Source organism: Lynx canadensis, chromosome E2, assembly GCF_007474595.2.
Source record: "Lynx canadensis isolate LIC74 chromosome E2, mLynCan4.pri.v2, whole genome shotgun sequence".
In the NCBI taxonomy this organism is placed as follows: domain Eukaryota; kingdom Metazoa; phylum Chordata; class Mammalia; order Carnivora; family Felidae; genus Lynx; species Lynx canadensis.
In genome coordinates, this window is record NC_044317.1 from 47324331 (window position 1) to 47345588 (window position 21258).

Below are 21258 nucleotides of genomic sequence, written 5' to 3' on the forward strand. Positions count from 1 at the left end.
GACGTGGGGCTGGAACCCACAAATCGTGAGATCACGACCTGAGCCAAGATCATAGAGACCGATGCTTAACTAACTGAGCCACCCAGATGCCCCTCCCATTTTCTTATTTTCCCTATTAGTAGTATCGGCAACATGTTAATTTTTAAATGATATGTCAAAGCATAATTTATATATCATAAAATCCGTAAGTATATGTATGGTTCAGTGAATTTTAGGAAATTTATGTAATTGTACAACCATCACCTGACCTAGTTTCAGAATACTTCCGTCTTCCCATTTCCTACAGATGGAATCACACAATGATGGGCATTTGAGTTGTTTCCAGTTTTTGGTTATTATGAATAATGCTGCCAGGTACATTCATGTACAGATATTTGTGTGGAAATATGTTTTTTTTTTTTTTTTTTTGGTAAAGAGTTCTAGGAGTCAAGTGACTGAGTCCTATTGTAAGAGTATGCTTACCTTTGAAAGAAACAGACACACTTTTCCAAGGTGGACCTATTTTATTAAAAAATTTTTTTAAATGTTTTATATTTTTGAGAGACAAAGAGAGATAGAGAGCAAACAGGGGAGGTGCAGAAAGAGAGGGAAACACAAAATCCAAAGCAGGCTCCAGGCTCCAAGCTGTCAGCACAGAGCCTGATGCGGGGCTCGAACTCACAGACCATGAGATCATGACCTGAGCTGAAGTCGGACGCTTAACTGATTGAGCCTCCCAGGAGCCCCTCTTTCCCTTTTTGACCCTTCCCTCCATCCAATTGTTCATCTTCTCTTCATCTACTCTTTTAATCATCCATTTCCTCCTCTTCCCATTTCTCCACCCCTCATTCACCCATTCATGTCCCCTTCCTCCCTCCCTCCCTTCCCCCTCCTTTTCACCCATCCACCCATCCATCCATCCACCCATCCTTTCACCCCCCAATAAATATTCATTGTGTGCCAGATGCCCCAGGCATCTGACAGCTGCTGTGCAAGAAGGAGAGTCATGGAGGAGAAGGCATAAGACACACACATCAGCATGCAGTTTAGCCCAAGATATTTATTCAGTGCTTTCACAGTTGGCCTCAGTGGCTCATCGAAGGGGTAGAATAGGGTAGGGGCACACAGGGACACTGTGCACTCTCCAATTATTTCAGTCTCCAGGAGGGTCAGGTCCTGAAGTCCTCATTCCTGGTGGATGGCTGATCAGCTGTGACTGTAAAAGACAGACTCTTAGCACTTCCTCTTGCAGACTGAGCACCTACCCCGACCTTCTGCTTCCCATGAGGGCCCCAGCGCCCCTGCCCCAAGCGGCCTGGCTTCCATGCTACATCCCTCACCATGCGGAGAAGTCCTGCGCTCTCCAGCTCTCCAATGTCGCCTTCTGGGAGTCATGCCCATCATTGGTCTGGTCCCCGTCAAAGTTTCCGCAGGCCCCACACAGCTTCCCAGCATGGTCACTGCTGACCATCACGGCCAGCTGCCCGTTGGTGCCAAGCCACACCTGGACCCCTGCCTTCTGCTGGACTAGCACAGAGCCATCGGGGTTCTGACGCACGGACACAGATGTTAATACCTCAGCTGGGAGAGCCACTTGGAGACCGTTGACCTGGTGGTGGTTGAGGAAAACACAGAGTGTTACCAGGATGGAGACTCCAAGCAAGACAAGAAGTTCAAGGAGCAAAAAAAGAGACACAGGTGCTGAAAACGATGAAGATGTGGATGGATGCACTGAATGGAGAGATGTATACACAGCTAGCTGGGGATTTGGGCAGAGGTTCAAAGGACAGAGGACAGATGGACAAAGAGACGCATCAGTGGATAAATGGTCATGCACAAAGCATTCTAAGGGCAGCCAGGATGGTGGGGAGCACTTTATACCAGACAGATAAATACATGATCAAACCCCAGCATCATCCTGTTCTACTTTTCAAAATAAAAGAAGCTTTAAGCATGTCCTGTAAGTTATTGGTTCTCTAACAGAAGCAATTGCATGACTTAATTTTTCAATGCTGATGTCTAAAGACAAGTAACGACCTGGAAAGTATCACAGTTATGTGAGAAAATTCCTGTTTCTCTATCATAAGCTGTGGACTCAGTAACCTTGGTAACCCTATCTGAGTTTTTCCTTTAAATAACTGTTGTCTCTTTTCACCAATGAGTTAATCCTTATAAAGTTAGACTCTCTGGAAAACCTTCTTTGAAAGAAAAGTTCTTTTTTTCTAAATGTTTTGGGTCTGGGTCTTCCTCTGGCAGATGATTGGAAAGATAGGTAGATATACCTGGATGGATGGATGTGTGGATGGATGGATGGATGGATGGATGGATGGATGGATGAATGTGTGGATGGATGGATGTGTGGATGGATGGATGGATGGATGGATGGATGGATGGATGTGTGGATGGATGGATGGATGTGTGGATGGATGGATGCGTAGATGGATGGATGGATGGATGGATGGATGTGTGGATGGATGGATGTGTGGATGGATGGATGGATGGATGTGTGGGTGGATGGATGGATGGGTGGGTGGATGGATGTGTGGATGGATGGATGGATGTGTGGATGGATGGATGCGTAGATGGATGGATGGATGGATGGATGGATGTGTGGATGGATGGATGTGTGGATGGATGGATGGATGGATGGATGGATGGATGTGTGGATGGATGGATGGATGGATGGATGTGTGGATGGATGGATGGATGGATGGATGGATGGATGGATGGGTGGATGGGTGGATGGATGGATGGATGGATGGATGTGTGGATGGATGGATGGATGGATGGATGGGTGGGTGGATGGATGGATGGATGTGTGGATGGGTGGGTGGATGGATGGATGGATGTGTGGATGGATGGATGGATGGATGGATGTGTGGATGGATGCATGGATGGATGGATGGATGGATGGATGTGTGGATGGATGGATGGATGGATGGCTAGAAGATAAGAAAGAACATCTGTGTCACTTGGCACCTAGCCTGTTGTAGAGGGAACAGGGCTGAATGTATTCACAAAACCAAATTTTTCCTGGGAATCATCTGCTGGGGACAAAGTGGTGATCAAGACAGATGGGACCATTGTCCACCTGTGGATTATATTCTAGTGATGGAGAAAGGCAATAAACACAAATAATGGATAACTTCAGATATCGAGAAGTATGTTGAAGGAAGTAAGAGAGGGTAATAGCACTGAGACTGGGATGGAGAGGGAGAGCTTCTGTAGCTGGTCAGAAAAGGCCTTACTGTAGAAGGAGTACTGGAACTGAGACCTGGAGGGTGAGAGGAGTCAATGCATGCAATCGGGGCAAAGAGCCCTGTAGCAGCGGGAATAGCCAATGTGAAGTCCCAAGGTGGGAACAAGCTTGGTCTGCTGTACAAATAGCAGAAAGGCCAGTGTGGCCAATCATTAGCATGGCTAATGAGGGAAGGAATTACAGGAAGTGGGGCTGGAGGCCATCAGGAGTCGGATCACACAAAGCCTTGTAGGCCAAGGAAGGCAGGTGGCTTGAGTTTGGAATGCTGCTCTGGGAAGCCACCGTAGAGTTCTACCCCTGATCTGATTCACATTTCTAGAGCATCTGTCTGCCATATAGAGAACTGTTTCTTGATAGAGGGGCAAGGGAAGGTCAAGGGTAGGTGTCTGTTAACCTGAATTATGGATCAGGCAGATGGCCAGAGAAAAGGAATAATTGGTCCTGATTACCCTAAAGAGAGAACTCAAGCCTCCCTGCTTCCAGCAGGACTGAGTCTTGGACCATCTCTGTGTGTTGGTGGGAGGACACAGACCATCCACTGAAGGAGGCGTGCATGGATCATGGCTGTATCTCTCCCCTGAATCCAGAGAACCCCAGTGGATGTCTCTGCAATCAACAAACAGGTCATGGAAATAGGGACGTGCTCCTCTAGGGCCTGACATCCGTGCTTGGGTCGGGGTCTCTGTCACGTGGGCCATGAATGATTAGACCGTAAGTCGGCATCAGCTCTGTTTGGCCAAACAGATCCTCTCTCAGAAATTTGAAATTGGTGTCGTGAGAGCTATGGAGTTTGGTAAATGCAAGGCAGCTCTAAGTGAGAGGAAGTCAAGGGGCAGAAGGGAGGGGGCAACGGGGCTGGAGCAGACTCCTGGAGGCAAACAATGACAGGCCTGAGGGGGTCCCGAAGAGCAAGATGAAGGACAGGTGAGGGAAGGATCAGTGGCCCAGTTTTGTCAGAGTCCAGAGCAAGTTCCCACTGAGCACCTGGAAACCATCTTGGTCCCTTGTAGCCACGGTTACCACCAGCATCTTGTTCCCATCAAAGTCGTTGGGAACAGAGCCTGGTGCTGATGGGTTCAAAGGTGGTGGGATTCCAGGCACTGTCTGAATTACTTAAATAAATGATTTCACCTTCTTAGGCCCTTGTTTATCCTCTGTGTTAAATGTCGATAATAGCAGTCCCTGTCTTGTGGGTATGTTGTGGGGAACCACAGAGAATGAAATGGATTTGGTGAACAGCAAGTCTAAAAGACAGAGGCATAAATCCAGATAATACTGCCAGGGCACCTGGATCCAGCCACTCCTGAGGCTCTCTCCCTGGATTTTCTAGTTATGTGGGCTAGTAAATTCCTTTTTGCGCAAGGCAATCTGAATTCATTTTCTGTTACTTGCGACCAATAGAGTTTCAATGAACACTATTATCAAAACTACTAATTCGCTTGAGCGTGTTTTTGCTCCTCAAGAACTCAGCCAGAACAGAGGGACTAGGTTTGAAATACCGAGACCAACACAAATCCAGAGACTAAACTGCGGAGATCTGGACAAAGAAAATGCAAGACAGATGGGCAGCCAGGACTGTGGGGACACTGCAACAGGAAGAACAAAAACCCAGGGGAGACAGTCCCCCGCCCCCTCATGCCCCGGCTTACCCACACGCCCTTCTTTGGGCTCACAGTCACGAGCCCATCCTGGAAGAAGATGTGAGCCTGGCCCACAGCTTCAACTCCGCCACGGCAAGTCTGGACATCAGCGACCACACGGTACCAGGGGATGGTTTTCTGTAGTCCCGGGCAGCGGTAAGACATGTCATAGATGCCAGGGGAGGTGACTGCTCTGCGGAGCCCATCAAAGGTGGTGAGGTTGGAACCCACCAAGAGGGAACAGAGACCTTGGGGGACCCAGCAGTCCCGGGCCTCAGCCTGGACTTCACATATGCGGCCTGGCGGGCAGCTGGCTGCCTGGCACGTCAGGCCGGTGCTCGAGGAGCAGGAACAGCGCTTGCTGCAGTCTGAGCTCAGCAGTGAGGAGTTCACCTGTGCACAGAGAGAGGGGCCAGGTTACCGCGGTGTGATGGATCGGAACCTCCAACACAATCCTCCAGCCCTCTGGACCTACGCAGAATGATTCTGCAGCAACTTCCTTTAAGAGATGAAATTTACAGGGTGCCTGGGTGGCTCAGTCGGTCAAATGTCTGACTTCAGCCCAGGTCATGATCTCACAGTTCGTGAATTCAAGCCCCACATCGGGCTCTGTGCTGACAGCTCAGAGCCTGGACCCTGCTTCAGATTCTGGGTCTCCCTCTCTCTCTGCCCCTCTCCCACTCATGCTCTCTTTCTCTCTCTCACTCAAAAAAAAAAAAAATTAAAAAAAAAGACAAGAGATGAAATTTACTTCCCCTTCCCCCACGAATCTGGGCTCACCTTACAACTATACTTTGGTTATTATAATGCAGCAGAAGCAATGCTTGTACCAAATTCAAGCTTGCACCTCAGGGACCTTACAGCTTTCTCTCTCTTTCTTGGAACCCTGCCCAGCCACCATAGGAATAAGCATGGGCTAGTCTGCTGGAAGATGAGACCCCATGGGAGAGAGACAATGATCCCAGCTGATGCCACTGTATTCCAGCTGGCTCTCAGCTGACCCACCTTCTCTATGTTCACTACCTGATGACCTCATCAGATTTCATAAAAACCAAAAGCAACGTCTGTTCCTCATTCGGACTCTGGAGCAGGGGAGCAGGTAGTCGTTGTAGAGGACATTATGAGGACAACCAGTAAAATTCAAATACAATCTTTTAGAGTATTGAATCAGTGTTCATTTCCTGATTTGGAAGTTAATCCCATCATAACCCTGTAAATGAACTTCCGTCTTGGGGAGTACATGCTAAAGTACTTAGGGTTGAAGGGACACTGGGTCAGCATCATACTCTCAAATGCTTCAGAAGAAATGTGCATATAAACTTACACAGAGAGGTTGCGAAAGCAAACGTGTCAAAAGGTCAACAAGAAACTTAAACGACAGGTATCTGGGAGTGCTTTGTACGATTCTTGCAAGTGTTCTTAAGTTTGGATTCTTTAAAAATAAAAGTCTGGGTGGCTCAGTCGTTAAGCATCTGACTTTGGCTCAGGTCATGATCTCACAGTTCATGAGTTCGAGTCTCATATCGGGTGAGCTTGTGCCCCACTTCAGGTGAGCTTGAGCCCTGCTTTGGGTAAAACATGAGCCCTGGGTGAGCCAGGCTTCTCTTTCTTTCTTTCTCTCTCTCTCCCTCTCTCTCCGACTCTCTGCCCCTCCTGGGATTCTCCCTTCTCTCTCTCCATCCCTTGCTCACTTGCACACTCTCTCAAATAAACTAAATAAATAAATGTCTGAAAACATTAAAAGAACAGATGTAACAAAAGATAAATACCATCTCTCTACGGATGGCTCCCCAGCCCAGACTTCTCTGGTGAATGCCAGACTCACGAATCCAGGAAACCTGGCACAGGCAGAGCTGTCAGGGCTGGGATGGGGGAAGCACAGGGGTAACCCAGCCTAGGGGGTCAGGGAGGGCTTCCTGGAGGCAGTGAGACCTGGAGGAAGGAGAAGTTTGGCATGTCCTTCCCCAGAAGGCTTGAACTTCCAGGCCTTCTAGCCTATCTTACCGCCATTAATAAAATGGGGATGAGGGAGTATGGAATGTGGTCATTCATCTTTTCTTTATTTGGTAAATAGGCTTGTGAGGGGGCAGGGTGCCTGGTAGTTCAGAAGGTGGGTCCAGGCTGCTGGGGTGTCAATCCCAGCACCCCCTGTTGCTAACAGACAGCCTTGGGCTGACTTCTCTTTGTTGCGATAGTGCCTGGTGCATAAGATCATTAAATGAATTCAGGGCACCTGGGGGGCTCAGTTGGTTAAGTGTCTGATTTCGGCTCAGGTCATGATCTCACGGTTTGTGGGTTGAGCCCCGCATCAGGCTCTGTGCTGTGAGCGCAGAGCCTGCTTCGGATCCTCTGCCCACCCCCCCCCCCACTGCCTCTGCCCTTCCCCTGCTTGTGCTTGCTCTCTCTGTTCTCAAAAATAAATATTAAAAAAAAAGGATCATTCAATGAATTAATATCTGTTACACACTTGGCGCACAGCAAGAGCTCAGAAAACATCAAGCACAAAAATTAATCAAATTTTCAACTTCTATCATGAAACGATTGCCAGCCTCACTACCTGCTGCACCATGTGTATGTTGCTGGCATTTGTACCGTATGATGAAGGTGGAGGCTGAGGCCCAGTGCCCGGCAGGGACCTTTCAGGCACAATGACACCGGATCCTCAGATACCTATGGTGCATGGATGATGATTAACCCCGTGTTCTAGATGAAGAAAGGCTCAGATGAGGGGACTGTAGGAGGCGGGGTAACAGCCCCCCAGATATAACAGGTCTCAATTCCCGGGACCAGTCAATGTTACCTTACGTGAAAAAAAGGGGTGTTTGCAGATGTGAGAAATTAAGGATCTTGAGATGGATAGACTGCCCTGGGTTACCTGGGTGGGCCTTAAATGCAATCACATGTATCCTTATAAGAGGGAGGTTTTGTGACACACACAAGGAGGAGGGGAAATGGGACACAGAGGCAGAAATTGGGGTCAGGTGGCCACAAGACAAGAAATACCTGCAGCCACCAAAAATGGGGGGAGGAAAGGAGTGGATTCTCTCCTGGGGCCTCTGGAGGGAGTGCTGTCCTGCCCGCACCTCGATTTTGCCCCAGTGACCCTGATTTCTGACGCTGGCCTCCAGAACTGTGAGAGAGAAAATTTCCCTGGTTTGAAGCCACCAAGGTTGCTTGCGGTCCTTTGTCTCAGCAGCCTCAGGAAACTAAGACACTTTACCAGCATTGAGTCACCCCACTGGGAAATGGAGGTGGCTCCTCTGTCCCCATCCTTGAGGGGGTCGGCAGAGAAGCTCTGAGTCTCCCTCGGGCTCCTCTACCCTCCCTGCCCACCTCCAGCCCGGGCTCACCGGCAAGTAGTGGCCGTCATGGGTGCAGCCGCAGTCCTGCACAGGGACGCAGGTGCCCTGCGAGAGCAGGAAGCGGTCGTCACACTCGCAGCCCTCAAAGCAGCGGCTGGTGCAGCCCGTGAGGCCGGAGAGAGCAGCACAGGAGCCCTGGCAGGAGCGAGTGCAGGTGGAGTAGTGGCTGTGGGCAGGGCACTGGAGCGCTGCGGAGGGAGGAGAGAGGGCAGGGTCAGGCCTGTGGGTGTCGGGCCCTGCCCTTGGCATCCCACATACCGGGTCTGGGCTGGCATGCTGGGGACACCAGCTATGAAGACGGTCTCATGCCCTGCCCCATGGAGCTCATATCAGTGAAAAAGATAGTCCCAGTGCAGTGTGTGATCAGGGCTGCAGGGGGAGGCGTGGACAGAAAGGTCAGGGCCCGGATGAGGCCAAAACAGGGAGTTGTGAGGACCCCCCTGGGCTCTGCCTGAGCAATCGATGGATGGTGCGGCTGTCCGGAGATGCAGACTTGGGGTCAGAGAATCGGAGGGTCAGGTTTGGGGTGAGATGGTGATGTCATGTGGGAACACAGCAGGTGTGAGGGACCCGAAGGACACCCAGGGGAAAGTGTCCAGGAAACCACTGGACCCCCGAGGCTGGCAGTCAGGAGAGAGGTCAGGGCCGAAGACAGTGTCCCCTGTCAGCACTGAGGACAAATCTAAGGCCACAGGGGTGGATGACAGCCCCTGATATGGGTGCTTTCCTGCGGAGAATGAAGGAGACACAGCCCTGCCCTGGGAGTTTGAAGGAAATGTACCCCCATCCTGGGGGGCCCAGGTGAGTCACAGACTCAGGCTGTATTATGTGAGCTACTGGTCTGTCTGACCACCCCTCCCAGGGCCCCACAGAAAGGGTTCAGGATGAGATCTGAGAAAGAGCTCTGTCTATGGTTTCAGGAGCGTGGGCCCCTGCAGGGAGCCTGAGAAAGAGTCAGTTGGGGGGGGGGGGAAGGAGCAGACAGGGAGTGCTGTGGGAGAAGCTGGGGGCGGGGGGTGTGGGAGGGACATGCTTCAAGAGGGAGGCACTGCTCCTGAGAGGCAGACAGGACAGGAGCAGGTCAGGAGGAGTCCCTGAGCCTGGTCTGGAGTCTTCCGAGGGGCCCCCCTGGACACTTACGGCAGAAGCTGTCTGTCCTCCAGGGTTTCACGGCCCCACCGGACGCCTGGCAGTCCGCCATGTAAGCGGCCAGGCTGCGGCAGAGGAAGGTGGTGTTGCCTTTGTGGACACACAGGTCGTACACGCACTGGCGGAAGTACTCAGAGGGGTTCAGCACCGCGTGGCAGCCCGCAAAAGGGCCCTGGGGGTCCCGGACCCGACCGCAGGCCTGGATGTTCTCATAGGGCGCCGTCTCCTCCGCTGAGCACACGGGGCAGCCGCCCGGCCCACAGCCCTCGCCACAGCCCTGGGAGGAGCTGGGCGCCCGCCACCCGGCTCCAAAGGCGTCCACGCTGGGGGCCACGGCGCCACTGGGCAGGACAAAGTCGTCGCTCCAGTTGCCGTTGAAGTTCCCACAGAGGCCACAGAGCCGGCCATGGAAGGGGCTGGGGATAGATATGAGGACATGGGCATCGCCGTCAAAGAGAAGCCGCAGTCCCTTGGTTGTCTGCAGAACCATGTTCCGGCCCTCGGCGGTCACCCGCACACGACCTACAGCCACAGGCAGGGCCACAGCCTCGCCATCCACGGTGACCTGGGTGGAAAGGCCACGGAGGGGTCAGGGACTCACAGTACCACAAGTGAGACAGACCCCTCAGACTCCTGGCGTGGAGCTATGTCCCTCTCAGGCCCTTTGGGTTGTACCATGTCCTTGGACTGCCCAAGGGTGGGACTGTGTCACCTTCAGACCTCCAGATCTGTGTCACCCTTAGTCCCCTTGGACTGGAGTCATATCTCCCTCAAGCCCTCAGGGTGGGCCCTGTCCCACTCAGAACCTGCCTCCCCGCCCTCCCTCCCCAGAGCGGGGCCGCGTCCCCTTCAGACCCCCAGGGTAAGGCCACGTCCGCTTACTTACCCTTGGCCCCCGTGCCAGTACCACCACCTGGCCAGCCACAGTAACCACCAGCTGTTGGGGATCTCCAGCCGCGTTCTTCTCAAGCACAATGACAAAGTCCTCGTCCCCAGGCTGTGGGCGGCAGACTTGGGCCAAGATGTAGGAGCAGGAGCCGTGAAGGTCATAGACACGCCCATCAAGGGTGACATAGTGGATGCCCCCGTTGGCCAGGCAGCGGCCACAGCCTGTAGGGTGACAGGCCTGGACACCGTCCTCCACTCGGCACTCCTCGTAGGGTCCGCAGGCCGCGCCCTGCTGGCAAGTGACTTGGCCACCTGGCCCGCACTCGCAGCGCCGCTCACACTCAGGGCCTGGGTAGAAGGACTCGCCCAGAGGGTAGTAGCGTCCCTCGTGGAGGCATCCGCACTGGCCCACGGGCACACAGGTGTCACCGCTGAGCACGAAGCCGGCATCACAGACGCAGCCCTCCCGGCAGGTGTGCACGCAGCCCTCGGGCACAGAGAGGCTTGGGCAGCTCACGGGGCAGGAGTCACCGCAGAGCTTGTAGTGGCTGTGGGGAGGGCACTGGAGGGCTGTGGGGACAAAAGGGGAATGAGCCGGGAGGGCAGAGGGAGGGGCCCGGGGGGGAGGGAGGGTGACAGAGTGGGAGAACCGGCCCAGGGGAATCTGCATGTTCTGCCTGAGAATATTTCATGAACGAATCCATCCAGGGATCTGAGCAGAGTGTCTGATCCAGTACATCTAACTGGGGGATTCGGTGTGGGGACGTGGAGACCAAGTCTCTCTGACCACGTCGTGGGTCGGCCTGATCAAAAATTTCTATAGATGAAGTGAATTTGACCACCTACATCTGACCAAGATATGCGGGATTGGAACCAAACGTGTGGGTATCTTGGGGGGTGGCTCTGACCGGGCTACGGGACCAAATGTGTCCCGTATCTCTGGTGCGAATACACCTGACTGTGGATGGCTGGCCTGGAGTCTCTGATGGAGTGTCTCAGAGGACAAGGTTGGTGTCAGTGTGACTCTGACCACGTATATCTGATTGGGTGAAGCTGACAGGATAAATCTGACCAAATGTGCCTGAGGGGGGAATGGCCCTGGACTCTCTGACCGTGAGCCTGTGGATATCTACCTGGGGCTCTGTCAGGGTCACGATTCTACCTGGGAGTATCTGCCCGAGTGCCTCTAACCGGAAGGGTCCCTGGCTGAGGTTATCAGACCAACTCTATCTGACCTTGCAGATTTCGGTGTTTGAAACAGTGTAGGTGCATCTGACCAGGTGTAACTCTCTAGGTCTCTCTGACCAAGGGCACCTCGCTGAATAGCTGTGACAGGGTCAACCACCCCAGTCTATCTGACTAGGATATCTTAGCACACGAATCCCGGAGAGGATCCAGCACCTAGGGTTTCTGACCAGGTGTGCCTGAGTGTCTGCCATTGCAGTATGTGACCTGGTGCATTTCCGTGGGTAAATGCCACGGTGTACTTTTGACAGGACCCACGGAGGAGAAGACTCTTGTCTGAGAGCCGTGTGAAGAGGGCAGGCGAGAAGACGCCCACTGTGTGGACCACGCATGGATCAGTACTCACGACAGAAATCCGGCCGCCTCCACTCGCCGAGCGTGGCCCCCGCGGCCTGGCAGGCTGCCACGTAGGCCTCCACGGCAGGGCAGAGGCCTCCCGGATGGCCCTGGGCTTGGCAGGCATCCAGCAAGCAGGCCTTGAAGTAGTGCTGCGGTGGCAAGAGGCGGTGGCAGGGCGCCAACGGGCCGTCGGGGGCCGAGATCACGCCGCAAGCGTCCGGGCCGCCGAAGGGCTCCTGCTGCTCGGGCGTGCACTGGGGCGGGCACGGCCCGGGCACGCACTCCCCGCAGCCCTCGGCGCCGCCCACCTGCCAGCCTGCGGGGTTCCCGCCCACAGCCTGCAGGTCGTCGGCTGGGTCCCGGTTGTAGTTCCCGCACAGGCCACAAAGGGCGCCCGCGTACGCCGCCGGCACGCGCAGGCGCACGAAGCTGTTCCCGTCGAAAGCCAGAGAGAGCCCGGTGGCGGCGGTCACCACCACGTCGGCGCCACTCAGGTAAGCGCGCAGGCGCGAGTCCAGCTGGTAGGGCAGTGCTACGAGCTCGCCGTCCACCTGTGGGTACCGGGTAGGGGTGGGGGTCGTGAAGGGCGCGGGCACAGGTTCGAATTTTGACTCCACTACCTACGGGGGGTGGGGAATGGGGTGGAACCCTGAGCATGTGATCTACACTGTGTGATAATAAGGATGGGAGGAGGAGGAGGAGGAGCCTCTATAGACACGATGCCACTGCCTCCTCACAGGACCCTCTGAGGCAGGTACTATTATTAGACCCATTTTATAGTGGAATAAACTAAGGTTAAACTAAAAGAATAAACTAATTTTATTAGTTTAAATGGGGAAGACCTGCTGCTCCAAGGCCTATACTCTGAACCCCCTCCCCCCATCACGTCCCACTAACCTGTGAAAGGTAATCAGGGGAATGGCAGACCCCTAACTATCCCAGACAACCCCAGGGCTCGTCTCTGGCCCCAGACCCCTCACCTGCAGCTGTCGGGGCCAGCGGGCACTGAGGGTCAGTCTGTGGTTGTACATGTGCAGGGTGACGCTGCGAGTGTAGCTGACGGCCTGGCTGCCCCGGTGCTCATTGACTACAGTGACCGTGAAGTTCTCGACACCCTTGGGTGGTGCAGAGCAAGGCGCACTCAGCAGGTACTCGCAGGTGCCCTGGAAGTCGAATCGGTGCCCATCCAGGGTGATGTAATGGGGGTCACCCCAGGCCTGACACTCAGCTGTGCTGACAGGGTGGCAGCCGTGCTGGCCAGAGGGCAGCAGGGCACATTCTTCACCCGGCCCACACTTGGCAGGCTTGCAGACCAATGAGCCACCCCCAGGCCCGCAGTGGCACCTCTGGGAGCAGGTGGCATCGGCCCAGAACTCACTGCCAGCTTCATGGTAGGTGCCGTTGGCCCAGCAGCCACAACCACCGTCCAGGGGAACGCAACGGTCAGCACTCAACACGAAGCCCGGATCACACTGGCAGCCTTCGGCACAGGGGCCCTCACATGGCGTTGGGGTCGTGGGGGGCGCGGGGGACGGGCAGCTGGCTGGGCAGGGTGGGCCACAGAGCTCGTAGTGGCTGTTCTCCGGGCAGGACATCTCTGTAGGAGTGGACGGAGGAGTGGGAGGGAGAGAAAGAGAGAAAATGCTGTCAGGGGTGGGGTCAGAGGAAGGGGAGGAGACAGAGGCAGAAAGAGACAAAGAGGGACAGATGGAGGGACTGAGAGAAACAGCAAGAGGCACCGACAGACAGAGAGAGGGACACAGAGGAAGACTCAAACGGAGACCAGGAGAGACGGCATGAGAAACGGAGAGACAGAGAGACAATCAAAGGGAGACACAGAGATAAGCGCCAAGAGACTGAGGCAAAAACAGAGAAAGAGAGAAACAGACACAAAGATCCAGAAAGACTGGGACCCCCTCCCCCCTCAGCTCCTGCTCTGCTCCCCCGGACACTCACCACAGCCGGCCTGCTCCCTCCAGTCCTTAATGACGATCCCGGCGGCCTGGCAGGCAGCAGCATAGGCGGCCAGGGCCTGGCAGAGGATGTCATGGGCCCCACCGCCTAGACAGACATCCAGAATGCAGCCCTTGAAGAAGCTGTCGGGAGCCACGTGGGCATGGCAGGCAGCAAAGGGGCCTCCCGCGCCAGGGGCCAGGGGCCCACAGAAGCCAGGGCCCTTGTACTCCTCCAGCTGGTCCCCAGAGCACGTTGGACAGGACCCCTGACACTCATCCCAGCACAGCGGGTCCCAGCCTGGAGCTCGCCAGCTGCCACCCCAGACCGGTATGGAGGGGGCCACGGTGCCATTCGGGAAGACCCGGTCATTGCTGGGGTTGCGGTCCATGTTCCCGCAGAGCCCACACACGGCGCCGTGATAGCTACTAGGCAGCGTCACCTCCACTCGCCAGTCCCAGTCATAGGTGACCCGAAGCCCGAAGTCGGCTGCCAGCACCGCTTTCGACGCGCCCTGGGTCACTGAGAGCCGCCCTTTGGCCACAGAGAGAGGCAGCGCTGTCAGCACACCGTTCACCTGGGGGTTGAGGGGGGAAGGAGACAAACAGAGCCCACTGGAGGCGGGGAGGCTCCAGCTCTGGCCCCCTGCCTCCCTCCCTCACCGCGCTGTGGCTGGGAGCTGCCAAGGCCTTCCTCACGAGCCACGGGTGTAGGTCACTTGACATTGTGGGCGTTGCTAAGACCCTGCTCTGCTTCTTTTTCTGGGTCTCCCTATCTCCATCTCCCTCCCTTCCTCTCTCTCTGTTGTCTCTCCCTCTCTCTACATCTACACCTATTTCTCTTTCTGGATCTCTCTTTCTCTGAGTTTCTCTCTTACTCTGTATCTCTCATTCTCTCTGGGTCTCCCTTCCCTCTCTGTGTCTCTCTCACACGTGCACTGACTCTCTCTGCATCTCTGTGTGTGTACTCTTTCTCTTTCCTGTGCATCTCCGAGTGTCTGGACATCTCTTTGGCACACTCACCATCATTTATTGAGCGCCTACCCTGTTCCATACCTCTCTCTCTCCCTGTGAACTGCCATTAATCTCCAATTCCATTGCCATGGGCAAGAAGGGTGGCCTGTCTCCCCCCACCGCCTCCCCTCTCTCTCTCATCTCCTTGAATTTCACTCCACGTTGGAGGCTCTGGGCCTCCTCACAAACATTCATGGCCTCTCACCCGGGTCAGACCCTCAGCTGAGCACTTATCATGTGCCATTGGATCCCCCTGTCACAGGTGAGGAAACTGAGGACCACCAGGAAAAGTCACTTGCCCAACATCACACGGCTCATAGGGGGAGACTGGATTCAAGCCTAGGTCTCTAAAAAGGCTAACGCTGAAGTCCTACATCAAAACCCTTAGCAAAGGGCTAGATTCCTTTAATACCCCACAGAGAGGTGATGTTTGCGGTTGTTATTGTTGCTTTTTGCTGTCCTTATGTTTCAGGCCTAGGTGAAGAGAGAGCCCTCAGCTCCTAACTGTGGCTGGCAGGACCCCTCTCCCCAACTAGGGGGCTCAAGAGACCATCCTGCAGGACTTACCCGGACTTTGCCGATCTCGCCTTTGTGGATGGAGATGTTGACGCTGAGGGCAGACACGGTGACGAGCCTCACAAAGGACACAGCAGGGTTGCCCCGGTTCTCATTCTTGGTGGTGACGGTGAAGGGGGTCAGGCCCTGGGCGCTGACCCCCGGGCAGCCGGCGGCTGCCAGCACATAGTCGCAGGTGCCCTGGAAGTCGAAGTCCCAGCCATCGAAGGAGTGGTAGTGCGGGTCGCCCCACAGCCAGCACGTGGCCTCGTAGTTGGGTACACACACACCCTGCCCATCCTTCTCCTGGCACGTCTCCTGTGGCCGACAGGTCACACCGTGACACGGGTCTGGAGACAGGGAGAGAGGAACTTGTGGGGCTGCCCAGCACAGGCGGGCTGCTCCCCAGCCTCAGCCCCGGTCTGCCCCAGGGATTCCGCCCCGGGGCTAAGGGCTCCTGCAGGTGAGGACAGACACCAGGGGCTTCCCATCTGAGACCAAGCCCTGGGGGTCCCCCATGTTTGAAATCCAGGCCCTGTGGTGGACTGTGTCTAAGACCCCATCAAAGGCTCTCACATCCAAGGCCAAGGCCCTGCAGTTTGCTGTCTGAGACCCACGCCCCGAGTACCTGACTGCCAAGACCTAGACTCCAGGGTCCCTACATCAGAACCCAGCCCCAGGGGTCCCAGTATCTGTGATGCCAGCCCTGAGGGCATCCATGAGGGCATCCACAGCCCCAGAGTTTTCCATGTTCAAGACCTGAGTCCCTATTATCCTGTCCAGTGGCACCAAGGGTCTCAGTTCTGGAGGCCCCATTCTTTTCTCTATTTATCTATTTTTATCTATTTATCTATTTATAAGGAGTTATTCTCTGTCCTTCACCCTAAGAAACCAGTCCTGGGGGGGGGCAGCTCTGTGACTTAGACTTAATCTGGGGTGGCCCCATGTCTGAGATTGTTTCCCTACAAATCCCGATCCTCTTCTGGAGGGGGGTCCTGTATCTAAGACCCCAGCCTTCATGGGGTCTCTACCTGAGACCTCAGGACTATGCTTTCTGTCTCTGTCCCTGGGGGTCCCGATTTCCCCTACCTTGGAGGGGAGATGGTGTTAGAAGCCCTGAGCCTAATCCTGCATACCAGTGGTCAGTAAACTATGGCATAGCCAGCTGCCTGTTTTTATAAATACCAGAGGGTTTTATTGGAGCCTCATCCCCTCACTTACATAGCCTACGACTGATTTCATGCCACAGTGGCAGAGTTGAGTAGTTATGACTGAGACTATAAGGCCTGCAAGTTCAAATACTTACCATCTGTACCTTTAGGGAAAAAGTTTGCCTGTCCTTGCCTTATGCCAAGGGTCTCTGACATCTGCCCTAGGGAACCTAGCCCTGAGGGTCCCCAAAGCCTGCATTCTACCATAAGGTAGAACTCCACCTCCCAGCCTGGAGGGCCTGTTCCCCTAGCCCTGGGAATCCCAGCCCCGGGGCCCCCAGATTGGAGACCTCAATCCTTAGTCCTTTGTGCCACCCACTGTGAAAATCTAGGTTCACACCTCCCGCTGCTCCAGAGTCCCCATCCTCTGTTCCCAGCCCCACGGGGCCCAGCCCCAGCCCAGCACCTTTGGTGACACAGCTCAGGACACCTCCTGCAGGCTCGCACACCTGCCCTGGCTTGCAGCTGTGGGCCTGGCATTCCAGGCCTTTTCCGGCATGGCACACACACTGTTGCTGGCACCTGTCGATGAGGACCACCTGGTTCGGCTGTGAGGACAGAGGACACGGCCATCAGGGTGGGAGCTGAACTGGCATCTCCAGTGTCCCGGGGACAGAAGATCCAGAGGACATCAAGGGAACATCTTTCAGCAGAGTGGCCCCTTGTCTGTGCAACTAGGGCACCGCATGGCCTTGGGGTCCAATTCATTCATTCATTCACTCACTCACTCGTTTTTCCAAAATATCCATTTAATGTCTGCTGTATATGAGAAACGGTGTAACATGAATTAAGAGCAAAGGCCCTGGAGCAAATTGCCTGGGTCTGAAGCCTCATTCTGCTATTTCCAAATTGTATCACTGTGCAAATTGCTTAACCTTTTATGCCTCAGCTTCTTCATCTGTAAGCAGTCGATAATCATAGCACTAACTACGGTAGTATAACTTGGTTAATAATACGTATAAGGTACAGGGGAAATGAAAAGGGAGTTCCTTTATTATTATTATTATTTACTTAGAGAGTGTGTGAGCAGGGGAGTGGGGCAGAGGGAAAAAGAGAGAGAATCTCAAGCAGGCCGCATGCTCAGCACGGAGCCTGACGCAGGGCTCAATACCACAACCCTGAGATCCTGACCGGGGCTGAAATCAAGAGTCAGATGCTCAACCAACTGAGCCACGCTGTCGCCCTGGGAATTCCTTTAAATAATCCAGATTAGAGAGGAAACGGGGATAAGAGACAAAACAAGATCAGGAAAATGTTGTTATCGCTAAAGCTGAGTGAGGGGTACATGGAGATTTACACTGTTCTCTTAACGTTTGCATGTTTGAAAATTTTCCTAATAAGTAAAAAGTTCATATGTATGTGTAATGCACATATGCTGTGGATTTGGCACTGAAAGCAGTAACCGGCATGTAGGAAGCACCATCTACCTATTTGCTTTTATCATCACTACCATTTGTTTGAGGAGAGCAGCAGAGAAGGGCCCTGCCCTCACAGAGCTCGTGGTCTTCTGAGGGAGACAGACAGACAAACACACACACAGTCAAGTCAAAGAAAGAGGAGTAACTGGGTGAGGGTTGGAGAGGGAAGCAGACGGAGTTACCTACTGTGTCACAGAGACAGTCTAGACCCGGGGAGCCAGGGGAGGGTTTAAAGTTGCAGGACCCATGGCTGTTTTGAGAAAGGTCTTCCCACTGCCATCAGGGAGGTGACCCAGAGGGAGCAAAAGTGAGGGCATGGAGGGAGCATGTGGGAGATGACAAACGGGACCACGGTGGGGCCATGATGGGGGGAGGGGACAGGTGGGAGAGACATTCAGGAGGCCGAGTGGACAGGCTGTGGAGCGACGGGGCATGGGAGGGGGTCCAGCGTGAGGCCCTGGGCTCTGACCACAATGACCGGCTTCCTACCTCGTAGTAGATGCCGTTTTGATAGCAGCCACATTGCTGGATGGGCACGCAGGCCTGGCCGTTACTGAGGAAGCCAGAGTCACATTGGCAGCCCTCGGCACAGCTCTCCGGGCACAGTGGGGAGGCGCTGAGTGCCGAGCAGCTCAGGGAGCAGGTATCTGCGCAGAGCTCATAATGGCTGTTGGGGGGGCACTTCATCGCTGCAAAGAGAGGGTGCTGGTCAGAGCTCCCTCCCAGGGGCTCTGAGGGAGGGGCTGCAGGGCCCAGTGTCCTGCCCCTTCTGTGCCTCGGTCTCCCCGCCCTCTGCCCCTTGTTCTTCCCTTCTCTGCCCTCTACTCACGACAGAACGATTCGGTCCTCCAGGACTCAACGTGGCCTCCGGCCGCCTGGCAAGCACTCACGTAGGCATGGATGTTGCTGCAGAGAATGCTCTCGTTCCCACCGCCCAAGCAGAGGTCAAAGACGCAGTCTTGCAAGGGACCCTGGGGATCGACCAGCTTGTGGCAGGCGGCCAGCGGCCCAGTGGGGCTGGTGAGGAGCCCACAGAACTTCTCCTGCTGGTACTTCTCCTGCAGCTCAGGTCTACACTCCAGGTCCGAGTTACAGTCCCCGCCGGGCTTGCAGGTGGGTGGCGGCAGGCAGGGAGAGCCTGGCACCGCCTCCTCCCATGAGTTGCCGAACTCGGTGGGGTTGCCTGCCTGTGAGCCGTCTGGCTTCCGGAAGTCATCCTTGGGGTCACCATTGTAGTCCCCACACAGGCCACACAGCTGCCGGTAGTAGTTGCCTGGGATGGTGACCCGCACGTTGTATACGAGGTCGTAGGCCACACGCAGGCCAAAGTCGGTCTCAATCACAGCGTCCGAGCCGTGCTGGAAGGCACGGACCCGGCCCTGGGCCAGCGTCACGGGAAACCTCATGTCCACACCGTTCACCTGGGAGGCGGGATAGTCCACGCGTCAGGGGCACACTTTGAGAGGGCAGACCCTCGTCGAGCCCCTGCCTGACACTGGAGATCCGTGTGACCTCACCTCTCTGGGCCTTAGTTTCCATATTTGTAAAATGGGGAGCATGGTCGAGTCTTTGTAGTGGGTGGAGTGGTGGTCTCCAAAGGATATGCCCCCCCAGAAGCCCTGAATATGACCTCATTTGGAATAAGAGTCTTTGCAGATGTACTTAGGGTCATGATCTCAGGATCATCCTGGATTAGGGTGGGCCCTACGTCCAGTGACGAGTTTCCTTATATAATGATAAGAACCAGAAGAGGAGATAGAGAGGAGAGGCCACGTGGAGACAAAGACAGGGAAGGTGGCTGTGAGCCAAGGAGCACCTGGGACCTCCAGAAGCCGGAAGAGGCAAGGAAGGATCCTCCTCTAGAGCCTTGCCAATATCTTGAATCTGGACTTCGGGCCTCCACAACAGTGAGAAAACACATTTCCGTTGTTCTAAGCCACCATGCTTGTGGTCACTTGTTACAGCAGCCACAGGGGAAGCTCGTACAGGTCTTGAAGGAGTAACATGCTCACCAGCTACCCCTAAATTCACCACTTACTGATCAAGAACGCAGCAATGGACTCCAGAGCCACTGGCCTGGGTTCCAACACAGCTCTGCCCTTTACTCTTTCTGTAACTTTGCGCAGGTGAGGACCCCTCGCTGGGTTTCTGCTTCCTTATCTACAGAGTGGGGTCCAGAGGGTTGCTGTGGGGATTAGATAAATTGATATTTGTACTTTACAAATTCTGGCACAGAATGGGTGTTCTGGGAGCATCTGCTACTGTGACGAGCTACGGTCGGAAGATTTTATTTTGACAAGTAAGTGGGTGCTGAGGCTTTTTGCTTTAAGCATCAGTGGGTGGAACATTAGGCTAATGGGAAATGAACATCAGACCCCCGAGCCAAGAACCAGTGGCTTTAACTGAAGGCTGCTGGGCACCAACAAAACCTCATAAATCCACCCCTGATTAACATGCTTGCTCATCCTTCCTTAATACAGACATGATGAGCATCGGATTCTTTTGGAAGTATAAGGAACCAGAGGAGAAGGCAGAAGACACAATCCTGTCTGAGGCTCCCAAAAACAAAGTCACCTGCCATACTTCCCAAGCAGGGACAGGGAGCAGTTAAGGACAAGTGACCTATTCTGTGCCTCAGTTTTCTCATCTGTAAAGTGGGTATAATAATAGTTTCCACCTCAAGGAGAAGCTGGGGGATTCAGTGAGATGCAAATAACACCAACCACTCATGTGTATTCACAGCCAACTATATGTCAGGTGCTATCCTAGGAGCCTGTGCTACCTCAGGGATTCGATTAAAGCATCTAATGCACGGCCAGTGCATATGGGCACCTGAAAAAGTCAGCTATTTTTCAGCATCCTCATTGTCCATACTGCATGAGCACAAGGGTCATGTGCCTGCCTTTTAGTGAGATCTCGGGGGCAGCGGGGCGGGGGGGGGGGGCAGCATGGAATCCCTCCAGCTTCCATAGGAGACCAAGTGCTTCTCAGTCAGAGAAGCACCATGCTGTTGCCCAAGGTCCAGCGTGCAGTCTCCTGGCGTGCTGTCCTGGATTCGAGTTGTGTCTTTGCTGGTGGACTTTGGGCCAATGATGGGACCTCCCCTTCTAAAGAATAAAGCAAATCATGGTACTTCTGGCAGCAAGGATGAAATGACACCGTGGATGTGAAGTGTTCAGCGGCCAACAAAGTCAGGGATCAGCGGAGTAAAAACCGTAGCTACTGTTATTGTTGTGGTGGTGGTTGG

General features: G+C 54.4%; 1 protein-coding gene across 1 annotated transcript in view; it reads right to left on the minus strand.

The window, feature by feature from the left end:
- Positions 1-928: 928 nt before the first annotated feature.
- LOC115503098 (Fc fragment of IgG binding protein) overlaps positions 929-21258 on the minus strand; it is a 40821-nt gene continuing 20491 nt past the window's right edge. Inside the window, exons 11-23 of the mRNA XM_032591286.1 lie at positions 18841-19432; positions 18501-18700; positions 16934-17141; positions 15395-15762; positions 13818-14391; positions 12842-13458; positions 11869-12412; positions 10276-10847; positions 9381-9954; positions 8229-8428; positions 4888-5271; positions 1320-1588; positions 929-1195 (exon numbers count right to left, since the gene is read on the minus strand). Of these exons, the coding sequence (XP_032447177.1) occupies positions 1186-1195; positions 1320-1588; positions 4888-5271; positions 8229-8428; positions 9381-9954; positions 10276-10847; positions 11869-12412; positions 12842-13458; positions 13818-14391; positions 15395-15762; positions 16934-17141; positions 18501-18700; positions 18841-19432 (5112 nt within the window). The 3' untranslated portion in view covers positions 929-1185. The remainder of the gene's footprint in view (positions 1196-1319; positions 1589-4887; positions 5272-8228; positions 8429-9380; positions 9955-10275; positions 10848-11868; positions 12413-12841; positions 13459-13817; positions 14392-15394; positions 15763-16933; positions 17142-18500; positions 18701-18840; positions 19433-21258) is intronic.